This window comes from Chrysemys picta, chromosome 16 (genome assembly GCF_011386835.1).
Source record: "Chrysemys picta bellii isolate R12L10 chromosome 16, ASM1138683v2, whole genome shotgun sequence".
Taxonomy (NCBI): domain Eukaryota; kingdom Metazoa; phylum Chordata; order Testudines; family Emydidae; genus Chrysemys; species Chrysemys picta.
In genome coordinates this window covers 4,965,158-4,986,671 of record NC_088806.1, presented here as the reverse complement: position 1 = coordinate 4,986,671, position 21,514 = coordinate 4,965,158, and the positions used below count along the sequence as shown (strand labels likewise).

The window sequence follows — 21,514 nt, the reverse complement described above, 5'->3', positions numbered from 1 at the left end:
AGATTTCTTTTGGCTCAATCCTCCAATTTGTCTAGGTCACTCTGGACCCAATCCCTACCCTCCAGTGCTTGTATTCTTTATGTGTTGTCACAGAAGGAAAAGCACATGTTCCATAATTTCATATGGCAGAGTTTTAGGGCTATTTTGATTCAGGGAACTATGCTAGTGGGTGCTGTGGAAGCAGAGAAAGAACTGACAGGAAGGGGATTGCAATGCATGACAGTTTGTTAGCAAGAGTCGGGCTAACTGTGACCCTAAGAACACGAGATTTGTAGAAGCGAGGATTGTGTGAGGCAAGTGGGAAAGAACTGTGTGAGAAGTTGTTGCGACCTTGTGTACATAATGTGTAGATAATATGGAATGTAGACTAGAGTCTAAATAAGTGAGAAAAATAAGATATCAGGATGATCTATGTATAAACAAAATGCAGCTGTTGCTTATTATTGTCTGTAACAAAAGGTATAAATGCTTGCTGTAATTGTTTACCTGTAAAGAGACCTGCCTAGGATGGGGAGACCCTGTGTCCTAGTGCACTCTCTCCCTCTACGCAATTGCTTGAGAAAATAAAATATCTGACTTTGCTTCACCCAACCAAAAGAGTGAGAACTCTGTTTTTCTCTGATAGTGCCATCCCTGTGTGAATTTGACAGGTGGATCAACATACGTGCACCTTGTGACCCTTCTCAGGATGCTGAGGGTTGTGAGTCTCCTTGTTGCCACCAGCCACTAGTAAGAAGGATTTTTGCATTTGGCAGCTGGATGTTTGTGACCAAACTCACCCAGCCTGTCAGGTACTCAAGCACCCTCTTCTGAGCTACAGCAGCCCTGGCAGTTGACAATAGAGGCACCCTAACCCCTGAGTCCCCCTCTGATCTAGCACCGATCACTAGATACTCAGAGAAATCCCAGTCTCTCTCTGCCCGAAGCAATGGTATATCCCAGGTTACCAGTTTTACTGTAGACCACTGCTCCTGTATCATACACAGCACTTGAGTACAGTTATTGAATAAACGGAAATTTATTCAACAAGGGACAGAGATTTAAACAGAAACAAATGTAAGTGATGGAAACAGTTACAAACAAAACAAAACAACAAAATGCAACCTACACTATTTAATAGTTACCTTTCCCTAACTAAGTAGATTCTCACCTCACACCTCAGTCTAGTGCAGTGATTGCTAGTCCCTAGGAGCCAGGGCCCTGCCTTTCATGAAGCACCACTGGTCGTTAGGGATCTCCTTGGTGAATGGACCCAGAATATTTTTCTCCACCCTGTTATAAACTGAATCAGTCTTTTGTCTTTATTCACAGAAAGGACGATCTCCTCATTGTCATATCGTTCTTTTCACTTCCACAGGGTTTCGATGTTTATAGTTTGTCTGTGATAGTTTTCCGTTGACTTTTCTGGGCTGGTGCAAAGGTTGACAATGGAGCAGTACATCGCATAAGTGGCTAACAAGGGAGGGGTGACAATTCCCTCCCACTGGAATGGGCCATCCCCACCAAGACCTATGATTGGGGTGACTTATTTTCATGACAATACCATATGGGCATAATTTTCCATGTACTTACATTACTCCTTCAGTATGACTCGTACACACCTCTCATAATGATTAGGAGTAACAATAATTTACAAGCTTTCAGTAGAGATCTCACTGCTATGCTTCCTAGATAAATACCATAAAATCAGTGTATTAGGTGTCATGAGTGTCTCAAGTCTGAGACAGGAGTTGCTTGTGATTAACAGTGACCCCTTTGCCAATTGGCAGATATGAGCTTTTGTCACATGTGCACTGAGCTATACGGAGATGTACACTCACACCCTGAAATAATAGAAAGGCCAGCACAAAAAACAGAGAAAGGAACAATAAGATTCTAAAATGACAACGGTTGGAACTCTCCATTTCTCTCAGTGTTTGGATTGATGGGCACTGAGAGCTGTAGCTTCAGTTGAGGAACCAGGCGATCGGACAGCTGGCTCAGCCATCCATACTAGTACCTTTCTCACATGCACGGAAATGAGTCAAAATTGGAATTGATGTCATGACTTGCTTCCCATAGGAGATCAATCTGTCTAAGGCTATGTCTACACATCAAATACTGGAAGTATTCTTCTGACAACCTAACACTGTCTATACTGGGGCTCAGGTCACATTAACTACTTCTCTCAGTGGAGCGGATTTTTCACACAACCGAGAGATGTAGCTTTGTCAACATAGCTTTTCAGTGTAGACCAGCCTTTAGATGGCTTATTGACCTGAAAGGCAATGGACTTCAGCCTTTTCCTTGATATTGATGGTTGACGATGGCAGCTTTCCTACAAGCTGGACACATCCTATGACAGATGTCATGCCTTTCCTTTGCAAATTAGAGAAGTGGGGAAGTCAGTAACTTTTTACCCACTGTCAGGGTCATACACTTGTCTCCTTGAGTAGTTTTCCTTTTCATAGAAATTGATTTTGAAGCTAAGCAAAGTAAGTTCTATTTGAAATACAAAAATTTTAAAATCTATACTGGACCAATATTCTCTTATACACTCTCTCTCACAAATATTCTTCCACCCCAACCATTGGAGTGAGGTTTTCTACCAGAACTCCTTACACAACAGGGGGTAAATTAAAGCAAAGTAACTTTTCAAGATTAGCCATCATTTCCTGTACGACTAACAAAATAAAAACCAAGACAACTTTCAGTTTTCCAAAATAATTCAGATTATCACACAATTAGTCTCTTACTCTTTAACCAATAACTTCACCTATAATTTCATTTTCATTGATAACAACATATTCAAAGATCACAAATTCTTGTCATATATGTTAATTTTCTTTTATCCCCATTGCCAACAACTGAACCTTGGCTCAAGTTGTGGTTTGTCCCAACGTAGGTCCCAGCCACTTCTGTGAGTTCATAAATCTCTGGTTCTTCTGCCATGTGTGTTAGTGCAAGGGATTTCCTATGTGGGAGTGTTTGCATCACGAGGAAAAATACCTCTCTTTTCACACTTTTTAATCTTTCAAAGTAGAAGGAGGTAGAGGAGAAGTGATGTAAATGCATACAACACAAGAGAAAACTATCTGGTCTACACTAAAGACATTTATCGTATAACTATATTGCTCAGGGGTGTGAAAAATCCACACTGCTGAGCAACGTAGTTACACAGCCCTAGCCCCCTGTGTAGATAGTGCTACATGAGCAGGAGAGCTCCTCCTGCCAACATAGCCACCGCCGCTTGTGGGGGCTGGACTAATAAAGTCCGATGGGAGAGATCTCTCCCATTGGCTGAGCGCGTCAGTAATAGCAGTACTACATCAGCGCAGCTACATTGGTGCAGCTGCGCCAACATCAGCTTTATTGTGTAGCCATAGCCTCAGACACAAAACCATAGAATCAGGGCTCAACATGTGAGTATCTGGAAGTCTGAAATTGGAGCCTGATACATTTGTTGCCTCATTGATTGTCATCATTTCTACAGCCTGAAAGTCCTTGTTACCCAATCAAGCAGCTAGTTTGGGATCCACCGGGAAGGAATGTCCTATGAAGCACTCTCTCTTTGGATCCAAACGGTGAAGGATGATTGTTCTCAGTCTAACCCTGGTATCCTTTGGAACTGTAATCAGTGACACTGCACTAGTAAGTGGAGTTGTACAAACAATTTTCCTTGGGTGATTGGTTACCATAGCTTTCTTTACTGGGATGGAAACCAAGAACTGGATGTGGACTCTTTCAACCCCAGTTCTTTCCAAATCCTTGGCCTTAGTTAGGGTAAATTTACACTTCTCTGAAGTAGAATCCTTTACAAAACCACTCAAAATCTCAGCAGTGTTAGTGAGGAATGGCTTCCTGAAACATGCCCAGTTTTTTTTTAATTTGGTGGCACAGGTCCAGGCAAGGGACTGGATACAGGCCTGGATCAGAATCTCTGTTAGTTATCAGAGCTGGAGTTTCTATTCAAAAATAGCTATTTTTCTGCAGCTATTAGATTTCCAACACTGATTTCATTTTATACGCATTTTTAGCACCTACAAAGGATAAATTCAACAAAACTTCCACTTCTATTTCTTCAACGTCTGCATCCCATAGCATAGGATTAGCTAGGAGAGATCTTCTGTGGAGCCTGGGTTACAAATGCTTTGGGAACCAAATACATGGGTATTTTGCCTAGTTCAAAATCACTTACCGTGGAATTCTCTCCCCACATCATCTGTGACAAGATTGACTTCAACAACTGAACTACACTGTGATCATATGCACTTCCTTCAGTTAGTTGGGATTCTGCTGTTGTTCACCATTTCCGAGTTGAGATTTTAAATTACTGCTGTTTCTTTGTTAGTATGTCGAGTAAATTGGAGAGTTCTCTCCTGTTGACAGAACTGCACTTGAACTTTTTCCATGTCATCATGGAGGGATGGGGAAAACGCAAAGTTGAAGAAATGATGAGCTGAGAAATGATGACTTTAGCAAATGGTCATTTGTCTTAAATTCTCCAATAAATCTGAGCTACATCCTATCAAACTGAACTAATATCCAATTGGGTGACCAAACAGCCTTCAGGAAAGATAGAAACCCACATCACAGAGAGATAGAATACATGACAATGAAAGTGTCAAGTGAAATTCCAGAGTAGGTTACATCTATTTATATGGAAGAAAGCAAAGAAGGAAGAAGTAGGACCGCTGAAGACTATAGCCGGAGAGGAGATTAAAGATAACCTAAGCATGGCGCAATATCTCAACGAATATTTTGCATCGGTGTTTAATGAGGCCAATGAAGATATTAGGGATACTAGCACCGTGACAGAGGGGCAAACAGAATGGGGGATTACCGTTTCCGAGGTAGAAACAAAACTCGAACGCCTTGATGGGGCTAAGTCAGGAGGACCGGACAATCTTCATCCGAGAATATTGAAGGAATTGGCGCGGGAAATAGCAGGCCCCTTAGCGATAATATTTAATGAATCTGTAAACTCGGGGGTGGTTCCGTTAGACTGGAGAATAGCTAATGTGGTTCCTATTTTCAAGAAAGGGAAAAAAAGTGATCCGGGTAACTACAGGCCTGTTAGTTTAACATCTGTAGTGTGCAAGGTGCTGGAGAAAATTCTGAAAGAGAAAGTAGTTGAGGACCTCGAGGTTAATGGCAAGTGCGATAAATTACAACATGGTTTTACGAAGGGCAGATCGTGCCAAACGAATCTGATCTCCTTCTTCGAGAAAGTAACGGACTTATTAGATAAGGGAAATGCGGTGGACCTAATATACCTGGATTTCAGTAAAGCGTTTGATACTGTACCCCATGAGGAATTATTGGTTAAACTGGAAAAGATGGGGATCCATATGAAAATTCAGAGGTGGATAAGGAATTGGTTAATGGGGAGAATGCAGCGGGTGGTATTGAAGGGTGAACTGTCAAGTTGGAGGGAGGTTACCAGTGGAGTTCCTCAGGGATCAGTTTTGGGACCCATTTTATTTAATCTATTTATAACTGACCTCGGAACCGATTGCAGGAGTGGACTGATAAAGTTTGCGGATGATACGAAGGTGGGAGGCGTTGCCAATTCGGAGGAGGATAGGGATATTCTGCAGGGAGACTTGAATGAGCTTGTGAATTGGAGTATCAGAAATAGGATGAAATTTAATAGTGAAAAGTGTAAGGTGATGCATTTAGGGATGACTATCAACAATTTTAGCTACAAGCTGGGGACGCATTGGTTAGAAGTAACGGAAGAGGAGAAGGACCTAGGGGTTCTTGTAGACCGCAGGATGACTATGAGTCGACAATGTGACGTGGCGGTGAAAATCCTAGGGGTTCTTGTAGACCGCAGGATGACTATGAGTCGACAATGTGACGTGGCGGTGAAAAAAGCCAATGCGGTCTTGGGATGCATTAGGCGAGGTATATCTAGTAGGGATAAGGAGGTGCTGCTTCCGTTGTATAAGGCACTGGTGAGACCTCATTTGGAGTACTGTGTGCAGTTCTGGTCTCCCATGTTTAAAAAAGATGAACTTAAATTGGAACGGGTGCAGAGAAGGGCCACTAGGATGATTAGAGGAATGGAAAACCTGTCGTATGAAAGGAGACTGGAGGAGCTCGGGTTGTTTAGTCTGACAAAACGAAGGTTGAGGGGGGATATGATTGCTCTCTTTAAATATATCAGAGGGATAAATACAAGGGAGGGAGAGGAATTATTCCAGCTTAGTACTAATGTGGACACGAGAACGAATGGATATAAACTGGCCGTGGGGAAGTTTAGGCTTGAAATTAGATGAAGGTTTCTGACCGTCAGAGGGGTGAAATATTGGAACAGCCTTCCGAGGGAAACGGTGGGGGCGAGGGACCTGTCTGGTTTTAAGATTAAGCTAGACAAGTTTATGGAGGGAATGGTTTAATGGTAAAACATATTAGCTGAGGAATACCGAGCAATGGTAGGTAAACAGTATAATGGCTAACAAGGGTCAGGCTGGAGACTCTTGCCTACATGCTCGGGGTCTTACTGATCGCCATATTTGGGGTCGGGAAGGAATTTTCCTCCAGGGTAGATTGGCTGAGGCCCTGGAGGTTTTTCGCCTTCCTCCGCAGCATGGGGCAGGGATCTCTAGCAGGAGGGTTCTCTGCCAATTGAAGTCACTATGATACAGGATTTGGGGACTTCATCAGCAGAGTCAAGGAAAGGGTAGGGATGGTTTTGTGGCCTGCAGCATGCAGGGGGTCAGACCAGATGATCATAATGGTCCCTTCTGACCTTAAAGTCTATGAGTCTATGAGTCTATGATTATTCAGAATCAGGACAAGAGATTCTCCCATCACATTCTCCTCTGATCCATTCAAACCTGCTTCACTCAGCACTGTCTCAATAGTCAGTTATGTTATTTAATTTTTTTTTAGTATCCTAGCATCCCCATAATGGGGGACAAAACAGTAACCTTGACAGAAGTGGCTTTACCAATAGATGGAACCTGGGATTTAAACTCCAAATGATCACACTGTGTTTGGGATCCATTTTAATTCCCCTTCCGGGTCTTTGACCTTTCATCTCCAGTCATAGTGACTCTGATATAGGATTAAAGAAGTCACAGCATCATCTCCAAGCACAGACAGCTGATAACACTTCATCACATGACACTTTGAGAAGTGGATGGATAGAATGTGACGAAGACAAACTCTGCATGGATCAGATAGGAGGTAACAGTTCTGGAGTGATGGGGAAGGAGGGAATCTCTGAGTCACCCCATCTCCTTCCAGTGTCACAGAGGCTGAATTGACACCTTTTTTCCTGCCCCTGCTTCTCTTCATTTAAATATAATTTTAAAAGTTCCCAATATAACTGCTCTTCAGCACAACCCAGAGCAACATGAGAACAACTAGCAACGATACAATCTGCATCATTGGTGACTAACAATAAGTCTGCAATAGGAGGAATGGTATAAATGTGATGCTCCCTGGTTCCCTGTAGGAAGGGCACATTCGAATTACTCATGAGCCAATGGAGTTGATAGAAAGGACAAATGGGTCTACCTCGAAACAGGGTGAACTGCAAAAGGCAAAAATAGGTCACCCATCTGGACAAGCTGAGGGATAACGGTGCTGCAAACAGTTCAAACAGCTTTAAAGGTCACTATGGGGGAATCAGCCAAAGTATTAAAGAAAAAAAAGAAGTCTTGATAGCCCTAGAGGCTATTATGGTGTTGATCTCCCTTGCAGATTCTCTGATGCCTAACATGGGCTGAGCTCCAAAAAAAGGTTTTCCGACAGTCCCTGCATTCATAGGGTTTCTCACCTGTGTGCATTCTCTGATGGGTAATAAGATGTGAGCACCGAATGAAGGTTTTCCCACACTCACTGCATTCATAGGGCCTCTCCCCTGTGTGGACTCTCTGATGACTAACAAGGCTGGAGCGTTGACTGAAGGTTTCCCCACACTCACTGCATTCATTGGGTTTCTCTCCTGTGTGGATTCTCTGATGTGTAATAAGATGTGAGCGCCGAATGAAGGTTTTCCCACACTCACCGCATTCATAGGGCCTCTCCCCTGTGTGGATTCTCTGATGTTGAAAAAGGCCTGATCTATGAGTGAAGTTTTTCCCACACACACTGCATTCATAGGGCCTCTCCCCTGTGTGGATTCTCTGATGATTAAGATGGGCTGCTCTGTTAGTGAAACTTTTCCCACACTCACGGCATTCATAGGGCCGCTCCCTTGTGTGGATTCTCTGATGGGTAATAAGGTTTGAGCTGCGATTGAAGGTTTTCCCACACTCACTGCATTCATACGGCCTCTCTCCTGTGTGAATTCTCTGATGGGTAATAAGGTGTGAGCTGCAATTGAAGGTTTTCCCACACTCACAGCATTCATACGGCCTCTCTCCTGTGTGAATTCTCTGATGGGTAATAAGGTGTGAGTTGCAATTGAAGGTTTTCCCACACTCACTGCATTCACAGGGCCTCTCTCCTGTGTGGATTCTCTGATGGGTAATAAGGTGTGAGCTGTGATTGAAGGTTTTTCCACACTCACTGCATTCATAGGGCCTCTCCCCTGTGTGGATTCTCTGATGACTAACAAGGCTTGAGCGTTGACTGAAGGTTTTCCCACACTCACTGCATTCATAGGGCCTCTCCCCTGTGTGGACTCTCTGATGACTAACAAGGCTGGAGCGTTGACTGAAGGTTTCCCCACACTCACTGCATTCATTGGGTTTCTCTCCTGTGTGGATTCTCTGATGCGTAATAAGATGTGCACGCCGAATGAAGGTTTTCCCACACTCACTGCATTCATAGGGCCTCTCCCCTGTGTGGATTCTCTGATGTTGAAAAAGGCCTGATCTGTGAGTGAAGTTTTTCCCACACTCACTGCATTCATAGGGCCGCTCTCTTGTGTGGATTCTCTGATGTTTAATAAGGGCTGAGTAGTCACTTAAGTTTTTTCCACCCTCAGTGCATGTATTTTTTCTCTTTCCCATGAGGATTTCCTGCTGGATTGTGGTTTCCTTGAGGTTCTCCTGAGTTCCCTGAGAATAAATATATTTACCCACTTTCTCTCCTGGCTGGTTTCCCTGTTCTCTCTCTGGTCTGTGCTGAATCTCACAGGATTTTCCCTGCTCATGACTCCTGAACACATTCCTTTTCGATCTCTGCGATAATGCTCCATATTTAGCCACTTGCTCAGCATCTTCCTGCTGAGAATTCTGCTCATTCTCACAAAGAATTGCATCACCTGCTGTGATAGAGACAGAAACCTCAAATAGGGATGGAAAGGGGAAGAGCAAACCAAAACAAGTGCTGGAGAGAGGTCAAATAAAAACCAGGAACTGAACTCCCCCAAACTCTTCCCCCAAATAGGAGAGAGGAGGGGGTCAATTCAGCCTTCACATCCCATCCAAATACGCAGGGGGAAGGGAGGAAGCTACTCCCTGGTGTCTGCTAGGACCTACAGGAAGCCATGAGCTATGGTTATCCTGAGGATATGACCCCTGCTAGGGACAATAATGAACTGAGAGACCTCCCAAGGGCTTTGTAGGGCATCCCAGATGTTTCCTTCAGGCACTTACAGATTCTGAGTTGGTTTAATGTTTCCTCACCTGTGCAGGGAGCTCTCAGGATCTCTCTTTCCTCTGAACCCTGGAGGTCTCGGACCCATGACTCTTCTCCTTGTTCCAGCTGGGAGATCACATCAGGTTGGGAAACTGGAAACCCTGCTCAGATTAAAGAAAACAAAGGAGTTCAGGTGATTTCATAAAAAAACATTCTATTAATTTAACTTCAGTACTTAGTGTGACCCAGTGTGCCTGGGGCGCTCCTCACTGAAAATGCCAAGGTCAGGGCAGGTGGACTCAATAGGTGTATCCCCTTGGTCTTTTCCATGGGTTCATTGTACAGCTCAGGGGTGGCCAACCTGTGGCTCTGGAAAATATCTTCAGAAGATAATATGTGGCTCCTGCAAGGAGCTGATTCTGGGGAAAAAATGGTAGTTGCTCAGCACCCACCAGCAGCCCTATCAGCCCCCCTTCCCTCCCCCAGCACCTCCCACCCACAGACGGCCTCCCCGATCAGCGCCTCCTCCTCCCTCCCCTGCGCCTCTTGCCCGCTGCAATCAGTTCCTTTGCAATGTTCAGGAGACTCTGGGGTGGAAGGGTGGAGAAGTGAGGACGTGGCATGCAGCCCCCTTCTTCCCCTAGCACTGGGGGGTGGGTGGGAAGGAGGAGCAAGGACACGGTGTGCAGCCTCCCTCCTTCCTCCCCCAGTGCCTCCCACCTACCACGATCAGCTGTTTTGCAATGTGCAGGAGCCTCAGGGGGCGGGGGAGGAGCAAGGACACAGCTAGAGTCAGGGGAGGGGGCAGGAAGAGGCGGGGGAACTTAGGGAAAGGGGTGGAGTCGGGGACAGGGCCTGGGACAAAGCCAGGAGTCCAGCACCCCCTGGCCGGCACCAGTGTCTCCTTGAATAAAGCATACAGTGATTAGCTGGTGTGGAAATTTTTAATCAAATTTTTTCTTACACCATCTAACAATGCGCAAACAGGAAAGAAAATACAGAGATGAAAATCGAGGCTTCCAACTGGAGTGGGAGAATAAGTACTTTTTCGTTGAACGTAATGGTAAGGCCAAGGTTCTGAACTCTGCACTTTAAAACTGAAAATTTTGAAAAAACAAACAGATGTAGAAGCCCAGTTTTCCCAACAGATGTGCCAACCGATCACAGACTGTAACATTAGCCTCCTATTAGGTGGCCTGGTACACAGCCCATGTGAAAAAGCCCTACTCTGAAGGAGGGCTTATAAAAAATTGCCTCATTGATGTGATTTCAATCCTGTCACCAGAGAACGAGAACCTAGAGAAGAAAATTTCTGGCCTGCAGCTTTCACACCACACAATAGAATGCAGCATCTCCAACCTGAACAGTGACATCAAATCGCAACTGCACTCGCAACTTCAGCAGTGTGAGTATTTGAGCATCGCTTTGGATGAGTCATGCCATGCACAGGATAAACCTTATTATTGGTATTTGTCCACACAGTGTCTGACGACTCTTTAAAAAAGGGAAGGAGGAGGATCTGGGGAACTACAGGCCAGTCAGCCTCACCTCAGTCCCTGGAAAAATCATGGAGCAGGTCCTCAAGGAATCAATTCTGAAGCACTTAGAGGAGAGGAAAGTGATCAGGAACAGTCAGCATGGATTCACCAAGGGCAAGTCATGCCTGACTAACCTAATTGCCTTCTATGAGGAGAAAACTGGGTGTGTGGATGATGGGAAAGCAGTGGATGTGTTATTCCTTGACTTTAGCAAAGCTTTTGATATGGTCTCCCACAGTATTCTTGCTGGCAAGTTAAAGAAGTATGGGCTGGATGAATGGACTATAAGGTGGATAGAAAGCTGGCTAGAGGCTAAGGTGAACAAGTTTTCTCCCTCCTCCTTATGACACCCTTTTAAATACCTGAAAACTGCTATCATGTTCCCTCTCAGTCTTCTCTTTTCCAAACTAAACAAACCCAATTCTTTCAGCCTTCCTTCATAGGTCATGTTCTCAAGACCTTTAATCATTCTTGTTGCTCTTCTCTGGACCCTTTCCAATTTCTCCACATCTTTTTTAAAATGCGGTGCCCAGAACTGGACACAATACTCCAGCTGAGGCCTAACCAGAGCAGAGTAGAGCGGAAGAATGACTTCTCGTGTCTTGCTCACAACACACCTGTTAATACATCCCAGAATCACGTTTGCTTTTTTTGCAACAGCATCACACTGTTGACTCATATTTAGCTTGTGATCCACTATAACCCCTAGATCCCTTTCTGCCGTACTCCTCCTTCGTATTCTTCCATCCTAAGTGCAGGACTCTGCACTTGTCCTTGTTGAACCTCATCAGATTTCTTTTAGTCCAATCCTCCAATTTGTCTAGGTCCCTCTGTATCCTATCCCTACCCTCCAGCGTATCTACCACTCCTCCCAGTTTAGTGTCATCTGCAAACTTGCTGAGGGTGCAATCCATACCATCCTCCAGATCATTAATGAAGATATTAAACAAAACCGGCCCCAGGACTGACCCTTGGGGCACTCCGCTTGATACCGGCTGCCAACTAGACATGGAGCCATTGATTGCTACCCGTTGAGCCCGATGTCTTGTTCACACCTTCCCCCTGCTGGAGAATGGCTATTTCACTAGCTGTTTGCCTTGCTGTCTCTGAGGAACTGGTCTGTGGATGTTCCCCAGAATTGTAACTTTTTCAGTAATACCATACAGTAAAATCTCATCACTTTACATACAGTGTTGCTACACATATTTTAACAGGAGGAGAATATTCAGTAGATTGAGTTTTCAAACGATATCTCACAATCCATACTTGTTCACTGGTTTACTAAGCGTGACACTGTATAGAATTGTGAGACACTTTATATTATTATTATTAATACCAATATTATAAAATTGCAATGAATCATGCTAATATACCATGTAAGGTATCTGTTATGATTGTTATGATTTTCCAAGTATGAGACTCTTGTTTCTATGTTTATATCACTTTTGTATTGTTAGTTATAGATATACAGATATATCCATATCTGCATTTCCAGACTTGTGCAGTGTTTCTGGGGGACACCCCCAGGCAGAATGGCATTGGCACTACCTAGCCTGTTTGATGGCCCATGAAGGGTCATCAGCTGTAGCAAGGGTGGCCAACCTGAGCCTGAGAGAGAGCCAGAATTTACCAATGTACATTGCCAAAGAGCCCAGTAATATGTAACGATTATATACATATATCTATATATGTGTGTGTGTGTATAGATAGATAGATAGATAGATAGATAGATATGGGACTTCTGGAAATCTTGGCTTTCAACAATTCCCTTGAAGTTTGGATTGTGTTCAGTTGTGCTCACATGCAGCAGTTCTCTTAAGTGACCGTCTGTCAAGACGGATCGGTGCTTGGATTTCACATGTTTGAGTATCGAGAAAACAGACTCCCAAAGATAGGTCAAGGCAAACATCAAGATTAATTTTAGGGCTGCACCTCTGATGTTGGGGTATTTATCCTCTGGTACAGATTTCCAGAAAGTAAGGGTCCCCCTGTGTCTTCTGAACAGATTTTAATCTGTCATCTTCCAAAAGTTCTATTATTTCCATCTGGGATGTGGCTTCCTCAGTGACTAAAGGGGGCTTCAGACAATTGGCTTCAGCACTAAAAGGGTCAATCAGAAATCTGTTTGAGGTCTTCTCTGCTGCAAATCATGGAATCTTTCCTCAAAACTGTCCTTAAGATCTTTAATTAGGCTCGCATATCTAGTTGTGCTCCATTTTAGGGGTTCTGCTGCATCTTATTTTGATCTGGCTTGAAGCTGTGACATTGAGGGAAAGTATGTCAGCTCTCATGCAATGATGTTTTTTAGGTCAGTCTTGACAAAGCCCTGGCTGGGATGATTTTGTTGGGAATTGGTCCTGCTTTGAGCAGGGGGTTGGACTAGATGACCTCCTGAGGTCCCTTCCAACCCTGATAGTCTATGATTCTATATTCTATGACTCATTTACATTGCATCACAGGGAAGACTTGAAGCTCACATCCACAACAGACAGCCTGTCACCATAACTCAGGTAAAAATTGAAGATGTTTCTAGTACAAAGGACTGAATTATAAAAAGAGGTGGGGAAAATGCTTGAGACTCTCTCCTCCCACTTTTCCCTTTCCTCATGACAACAATTCCTGAAGAACTGAACTTGGGCGGCAGGGGTGGGTTAGGGGGAGTCCTGGCTGAAAGGAAAGCCAGCACATGGTGAGAGAAACATTTGCTTTGAATCCATTTTAGCTTGTTAAGTTAGATGTTAGTTTGTGTTTTATCTTGCATTTCTTTTGTAACTAAGTCTAACTTTTATGCCTCATTACCCGTAGTCACCTAATATCTTTTTTTTTTTTTGGTAGTTAATCTTGTTTTATTGTTTTATCTAACTAGTGTGTTGTATTAAAGTGTGTGGGAAATTCCATTTGGGATAAAAGGCTGGTGCATGTCATTTTCTACTGATGAAATGACAGATTTAATATGAGCTTGTGTTGTTCAGTAGCGTGCTGGACAGTGCAAGAGGCACACGTCTGGGGGGAAATCTGGCACTTGACAATTTGCTGATGCTCTCCTGAGGTGTAATTCATGAGTCACTGACTAGCAGAACTCAATACTGTGTAGCTGGGAGAGAGTTACAGGCTGGAGACTGTGTGTTAACTGCCCAGGAGTGGCTGTTCTCACAGTAAAACAGTGGAAAAGGCACCCCAGCTTGGGGAATTGAGGGAACACAGCTGTTCAACAGTCCAGACTGTACTGTGGTTAATGTCACAGACATTCATTATGACAGAGCCTTTTACAACACAGAGAGGGTAAATCCATGTCCCAGAAATTGAAGACTCCAGAGAGAGGGCAAGTCTCCCTGGCACTGCTTCTTGCTGACAGACAGGTCCAGAGACAAAGAGAGAGTCCTGGGGAAGCTGGGAACAGTAAGCATGGGCTGGTGGGGTTCAGTGGAGAAAGGGAACAGGAAGGGCAGGGATATTACTGAACGCAGGATCTCAGCAGTACTAAATGTCAGGATAGCACATACTGCAGCCCATTGGAAAAGTGAATGCCAACTATACATATAAAATGATGGGGTCTAAATTAGCTGCTTCCACTCAAGAGAGGGATCTTGGAGTCACTGTGGATAGTTCTCTGAAAACATCCACTCAACGTGCAGCAGCAGTAAAAAAAAAAAAAAAAAAAAAAAAGTGAACAGAATGTTGGGAATCATGAAGAAAGGGATAGATAAAAAGACAGAAAATATCATATTGCCTCTATATAAATCCATGGTACACCCACATCTTGATTACTGCGTGCAGATGTGGTCGCACCATCTCCAAAAAGATATATTGGAATTTGAAAAGATTCAGAAAAGGGCAACAAAAATGATTAGGGGTATGGAACAGATTCCATATGTGGAGAAATTAAAAAGACAGGGACTTTTCAGCTTGGAAAAGAGACGACGAAGGGGAGATATGATAGAGGTCTATAAAATCAAGACTGCTGTGGAGAAAGTAAATAAGGAAGTGTTATTTACTCCTCCTCCTAACACAAGAACTAGGAGTTACCCAATGAAAGTAATAGGCAGCAGATTTAAAACAAACCAAAGGAAGTATTTCTTCACACAACACACAGTCAACCTATTGAACTCTTTGCCAGAGGATGTTATGAAGGCCAAGGCTTGAACAGAGTTCGAAAAAAGAACAAGATAAATTCATGGAGGATAGGTCCATGAATGCCCATTAGCCAGGATGGGCAGGGATGATGTCCCTAGCCACTGATTGCCAGAACCTGGGAATGGACGACAGGTGATGGATCACTTGTTGATTGCCTGTTCTGTTCATTCCCTCTGGGGCACCTGGCATTGGCCACTGTCAGAAGACAGGATACTGGGCTAGATGGACCTTTGGTCTGACCCATTATGGCCGGTTTTATGTACTAGGGAATCTAGTGAGTCCAGTGTAAAGGGAGGGAGTATGAAAATCCCTGGGTGTGGAGAACACTGGGAAATTAGAAGCAATAATTCAGGAGTAACAGACTCTAATTAGTCTGGAAAAGCAGAATGTGAAAAATAAGAATCAGGTCATGTGACTTCAGGACTGATGCACTCCAAGATCCGAGGAGCCTGTAGAGAAGAGAGATTGTAGCTATTACACATGGTGGTGGGGGAGCAAGACTCTCCATGTCTCAGGAAGTTTCACTACCAACCTAGGCCATTTTCACACGCATGGGTGCAATCCAGACCAGTGAGGAGTTCTGTCATCTGTAATCCTGGGTGAGTTTCAATGTTCTGCTGCTGGAGCTCCGTTGTCTGGATACCCCCAGCCAGCATTCAAGAACGCACGGAGTGTCTGTGTGATAAGTAACCCTGGACCAGCAGCTCTGACTCCAGCAGCCTGCTTGTTACACCCCAAGCACATTCTGGTCTGGGTGGAGCAGGCTCAGGGTTTGAGAGAAGGTCGGGGTAGGAACCTTTGGTTGGTTATGCTGGACTTAACTCCCAGTTTTACTTGAGCAAATAGGAGATCTTGACACTGTGTAATACTGCTCCTGTGCTCTGTTCCCAAAGTGTTCTGCAGCAGGGAAGGGTCTTTGGTAGTGTGTGTGTCACTGGCATGTTGGGGTGATGCTGAAAGAGGACAGAATAGAGGTGGCATTGAGGGACTGACATGAACCTTATCTCTTCATTTCCCCTTCTAATAACCGACGGGACAGGAATCCTTACCCAGCGAGGTCACATTCTCATAGTTCTCCTGCATGACGTCTCTGTAGAGGGCTCTCTGAGTGGGGTCCAGCAGAGCCCACTCTTGGTTCGTGAAATACACAGCCACTTCCTCGAAGGTCACCAGCCCCTGAAAGAGCAAGAGTCCAACACTCAGTACCTGCTGCCCCACTCACAGCACAACTATTTGTGGGGGAGAGGAGCCAATCAAATGGAAGGATGCGATCAAATGCGATCTGGATGGATCACAGTCACAGAGTCCCACCCCCATCCCACTCAGAGCATCCAGGAAACACCAGGGTGAGGGGACGAAGAGAGAGCCCCTTGTCTCTCCCAGCAGATCCATCATATACCTACTAGCCACAGACTGATACAGGAGATGGAGCCACTAGCAGGGTCCAGGGAGAGCTCCCTGGTAGGAAGCCCAACACCCTTCTCATTGTGAGGAGCTGGATATGAAGGGAGGGGCAGCTCCCCTATAAATCACTGGTGGGTGCCCCCTTCATATCTCACAGCAGCCACTGGTTAGTCGGGTCAGGCTCCAGCACTGGGAGTCTGGTCAGTTTTCCTAGCCCCATGTAGGAGGGTTATTTTCTGTTCAACGAATTAGGTCATTTCCACCTCTGAACCTCATGGGTCTGTTCCTAGAATCTAGGCTGCTTATTAAACAACTCCCAGCGGGGTTGCCAAACCCTGTTCTCCTCCCTTTCTCCACCCTCTGCATTTCCTGCCCTGCTCCAACCTCCAAACCAGACTGTGCAAACCTTCCCATCTCCTGTGTATTTGCTGTCCCTGTCCCTCTCCCTCCAGCAGGAACCCACCAGCACCCCCCCAATAATCCCTACCTGAACGGGCTCCTCTGCAGCCATTTCTCTTTCCTGTCCCACGGGAGGATGGGATGAGCTGGAGCGAAACATGGACGTCATTCTGCAGCCTGGCAGGGTGAGAAGGGCAGTTGTGGAGGTTTCAGAACAGGCTTTAGTTCATTTCACATCAGAATTCCCCCAGGCCCTTTCCCTGCAGACAGACACCCTAGATTCTGCCATGCTGGGAAAATGCTTAATCTCTTTATTACAGTGTAGACCTGGTACCTCCTGCCAGGCTAAGCCCACAGAGAGATTTTTAACCTCCCTTCTCCCTCCCCTTACCCTGTAACAAAGTCTCTGAACACAATGCTAGAAAAGAGCAGAACCAAAGGAGTCACTGTGGGGGATTCCCTCTAACACTGACCCCACGGCAGCCACACCCCAGCAGGGGGAATATGGAGTCAGGAACTGGTTTTTCCTCTGTCTGATCCTTTTGTTGTTCACTGGAAAGTGATTCTGCCCAGGGATGCTGCAATACATGTGTCGGTGTGGATTAGATAGCTGGAAAGCTCTCTCCCCACTCATTTCTACCACTGCCCCTTTCAGTCTCTCCTTCCCCTGTCCTCTCTCCCTCCCCTCTGTGTTGGATTAAAAGTAATAATTAATACATTAATTATTTTTGGGAAAATATGGTACAGTACAGACCCCGGATTTGGCTTGTATTATTAGAAAGAAATATGTCTCTCAGCCAGGGCCGGCTCCAGCTTTTTTGCCGCCCCAAGCAACAACAAAAAAAAAAAGATAAAGCTGCGATCGGCGGCACTTTGGTGGCAGCTCTGCCACACCACTTCATTCTTCGGTGGCAATTCGGTGGCCGGTCCTTCCCTCTGAGAGGGACTGAGGGACCCACCACCGAATTGCCACCGAAGACCTGGACGTGCCACCCCTTTCCCTTAGCCACCCCAAGCACCTGCTTCCTGCACTGGTGCCTGGAGCTGACCCTGCTCTCAGCCTGCTGAGTTTGTGCTAAGTGAAGCAGGCCTGTTAGTTTGCAAGGTCTGTGATAATTGTAGAAAAACATTCAGAGACAAAAAGTTTGTTCTAAAGGTGATAAGAGAACAGCAGTCTCCCTGAAGTCAGGAACAAGATTTGTTAATCCTCCACTTTTGCACTTCTATCTCGCTTGTTTTCTCTTCATGTACAACAAGTCGCATGGATAGATTCATTGGAGTCTGTCATGACCCAATGATTTGAGAATGGTTATGTTAAAGAATATATGGGTAATAAAATGTAAACGTGATAGGAAGCAGGTTAAGTAAAATAAAGCAGGATTGCAATTGTGTGTTTGGATGTTTGGATGAGTAATAAAAAGGTTGAAGTGCCAGCCTAATAAATGACTGCACATTGAGAGGAAGAACTGACAGGCTGAAGAATGCATTGGGTGAGATAGCCCAATGATAACCCTGAGGGCACACCGGAATCCACCCACAACTGCCCCAATGACGGGGGGGCCGAAGAACCGAAGAATAAGATAACAAGAATTGCCGTGCCATCTGCGTGATTGACCATCACTTCAAACGTGAGAACAGCATGATGAAGCAAACCCTATAGACCTGAATGAGGACAAATCCTTATAAAAACAGGCCCTGAAGACTGAGAACTCTGGGTCTGATTCTGCAACTAACCTCCAGGAACATCAGATGCACATCTGACAAGGCCCTGCTCCCTCCTCGTGTCTTGGCCACCTGGCCAGTGACTTGGCATGAGCAACCTCCAAGATGGTAACTATAACAACCTTGCAGAACTCTGTGTGCATGAGTGAATGAATGTGTGAGAGAGTGAAATGTTACAGCTATAACTGATTGCTTACTTTAATTCTTTCTGTATTCACAATAAACATGGCGTATTGCCTTATCCCCTAAATAAGATCCTGCTGGTTTTTATTTTCTAAGTATAACATCAGGCTGGGACAGTCCCATTCCTGGGTTCTTTGCTCTTCCATGGCTGGATCTGTCAATTGCTAATGGGAGGAGAAATGAGGGGGGGCTGTTTGTGCAGAGTCACTATAATGCCAGACCCCAACACTTTCCCTGAGGTCTCTTTCAGTTACCTGGAGTCTGTGGCTCAGAATTTAGTATTAACAGGGTCCAGGGCTGCCCTAGGGCGCTAGCACATCAGAACCACCCCCGAAATCCCAAACCTCCAGAACCCACCAACCTAACCTGCCACCCACCCACCCAGAGGTACCCCCTGCCCAGCCACCCAGAGGCCTCCCCCTACCACAATGCCCCTTCAGCTCCAGCTGCAATCTCCCCACACAGACACCACCTCCCCCCCAGCAACAATGTTACCTCACAGTGTCTGATGAGTGGATAGAAAGTTATCACCACCCCGTGCTGGCCAGTCACATAGGCACAGGGAGCCCTGCGGGATGCTTCTTTAACAGGAGAATGGAAGGCCTGGAGGGACAAAATAGGTAAGAAATTTCCATGCCCTGTCCCTAGCAAATAATGGCCACCATGTATCCACCCCAGACGTGGCTACATCTTAGCACTGTGAGAAGCAACCCTGCACAGAGACCATTTGTCATGGGGTTTGGGAAACTTCTGGACCCACACTGCACTCAGAGCGACATCCTCATCCTGTGCCAGTTGGAGAAAAGAAAAGGGTCCAGCCAACTCTCCTGTAACCAGCTGGGAACCACTGATCCCCCAAACAGTGGGGGCCTCTGGCTTTGATGTGTATTAAAGATGTGGATGGTCTCTTTCATCGGCAAACATTTTAACAGAGATAAAGGGGGGAACAAATTATTCTCAAAGGAGAGGGGCAAGATGATCACTGGGCAATTTAACCCCCTGCAACCTCCAGGATGGACAGAACCCCAGACCAGCAGCGGGCTGAGCGGGCCAGCGGCCGGGACCCCGCCTGGCAGGGGCCAGTGGATGGAACTCCAGAGCGGCAGTGGGCTCACTGAGCCGCTCAGCCCACAGCCGGTCTGGGGTTCCATCTGCCGCCCCTGCCAGCCGGAGTCCCGGTCCCCGGCCCTGCTCAGCCCGCTGCCAGTCTAGGGTTCTGTCTGCTGGCCCCTGTAAATGTAAAATGTATGACTGGCACGCCAAAGCTTAAATTATAGTAAATAAATGAAGACTTGGCACACCACTTCTAAAAGGTTGCTGACCCCTGGTTTAGGGTATTTTATATCAATCTTTGAGATTTGCAGAGAAAACGTGTCACAAACTACGCAATTGATAACATGAGAGAGAAGCACCAAGATCTGAGGGGATTTTATATTGCTGTTATTATTAGATATTATTATGATATCTGAGGGGATTGCTTGACTGGATTTTATATGACTGTCCAAAACATAAACAGAAAGTGATGGTTCCCCCCACTGCCACCATTCACATGGGCAGCAGGGAGCCCTTTGAGGAGCTGATTTAAGAGGGCAAGGGAGGGGGAGCCAGAAGGCTCCCTGGGTGAGGGAAGGGGGCAACAATGGGGGATGGGCAGGTGACTGGCAACTGATGGCTGTGGGCAACTGTGTTGATAGTTTGGGGGCAGCAAGTGGAATTGGGAAACCGAGGTCTGGGCAGTCCCCATGGGGGACACTTGCTCCTCCCTTCCCTGTATCTCATCCCATCCCCATTCCAGGGGCAGCCATGCTTTGGGGAATAATTTCCCACCTAAATAAGGACAAATCGCGGAAGATAAAATGGGTGGGGTAGCCCCCCACAGCTGAGAAGATTTTAAATTGACATTTGAGAAGCATGGAGAGAACAGGGGGAAATCGGGGGAGACTAGAGAGCTGATCATTTGGGGGGAATCACCCTGGATTTTATAGCCACGTATGATACTGAGAGAGAAAAGGGGGAAAACTTGAGAGAATTTGTATCCGTATGTGGGAGGAAGAGAGAAAAGATCCGATTAACTCACCTCCCCCCAGGAATTTCCGGGCTGCAGAGAAACAGTTCAACTACCCCTCCCCCCGTCCCACTGAACTTCCCCCTCCCTGCAACTCCGGCTTCCCCCTTCCCTTCCCGACACCTCCCCCCACACGAAAGGGGAACCCCCCCTCACCCCGATCCCAGCGGTGCCGGGGGCAGATCCTGCTGCAGCTCCACTGAGGCTGAGGCAGCTCCGAGGCTTCTCCCAGGTTCCCCGGGGCGGAGAGTCACTTTCCTGCCCGGCCCCAGCGCCCCCCCGGGGTCTGTCACTCACCGGGGGCTCCGGCCCGGGGCTGCCCAGGGGGCGGGTCCCAGCTGGAGAAAGCCCCTCCCCCCGGCCGGGCACGGAGGGGTTAATGCCGGGCTCTCCCCGCACAGACCCCGGGGAGCAGCAGCTGCTCAGCCCGAGCCCCGGATCACACGGAGGAAGCAGCAGCGTCTGGTCCGCGTCAGAGCCCCGCCCCCAGGAGCTGCCCCGCCCCCGGTCCGTGCCAGAGCCCCGCCCCCAGGAGCTGCCCCGCCCC

At 46.2% G+C, this 21,514-nt stretch overlaps 1 protein-coding gene across 6 annotated transcripts; it reads right to left on the bottom strand.

The window, feature by feature from the left end:
• Positions 1 to 1,002: 1,002 nt before the first annotated feature.
• On the bottom strand, positions 1,003 to 21,453 carry LOC101932120 (zinc finger protein 883-like). 6 transcript variants are annotated; one of them, XM_065569756.1, is made up of 7 exons: positions 21,265 to 21,452; positions 19,398 to 19,505; positions 17,471 to 17,575; positions 17,086 to 17,174; positions 16,244 to 16,370; positions 9,570 to 9,683; positions 1,003 to 9,208 (listed from the first exon to the last, which is right to left on the bottom strand). In XM_065569756.1, the coding sequence occupies exons 4-7, from the start codon at positions 17,164 to 17,166 to the stop codon at positions 7,662 to 7,664; spliced, it is 1,869 nt and encodes a 622-aa protein (XP_065425828.1). In that variant the 5' UTR covers positions 17,167 to 17,174; positions 17,471 to 17,575; positions 19,398 to 19,505; positions 21,265 to 21,452; the 3' UTR covers positions 1,003 to 7,661. The 6 variants fall into 6 exon arrangements, with proteins under 6 accessions (XP_065425828.1, XP_065425830.1, XP_065425826.1 ...); XM_065569758.1 differs by lacking the exon at positions 17,471 to 17,575 and having other exon boundaries at positions 1,003 to 9,205; positions 21,265 to 21,453; XM_065569754.1 differs by lacking the exon at positions 17,471 to 17,575 and having other exon boundaries at positions 21,265 to 21,451.
• Between the last annotated feature and the right edge of the window lie 61 nt (positions 21,454 to 21,514).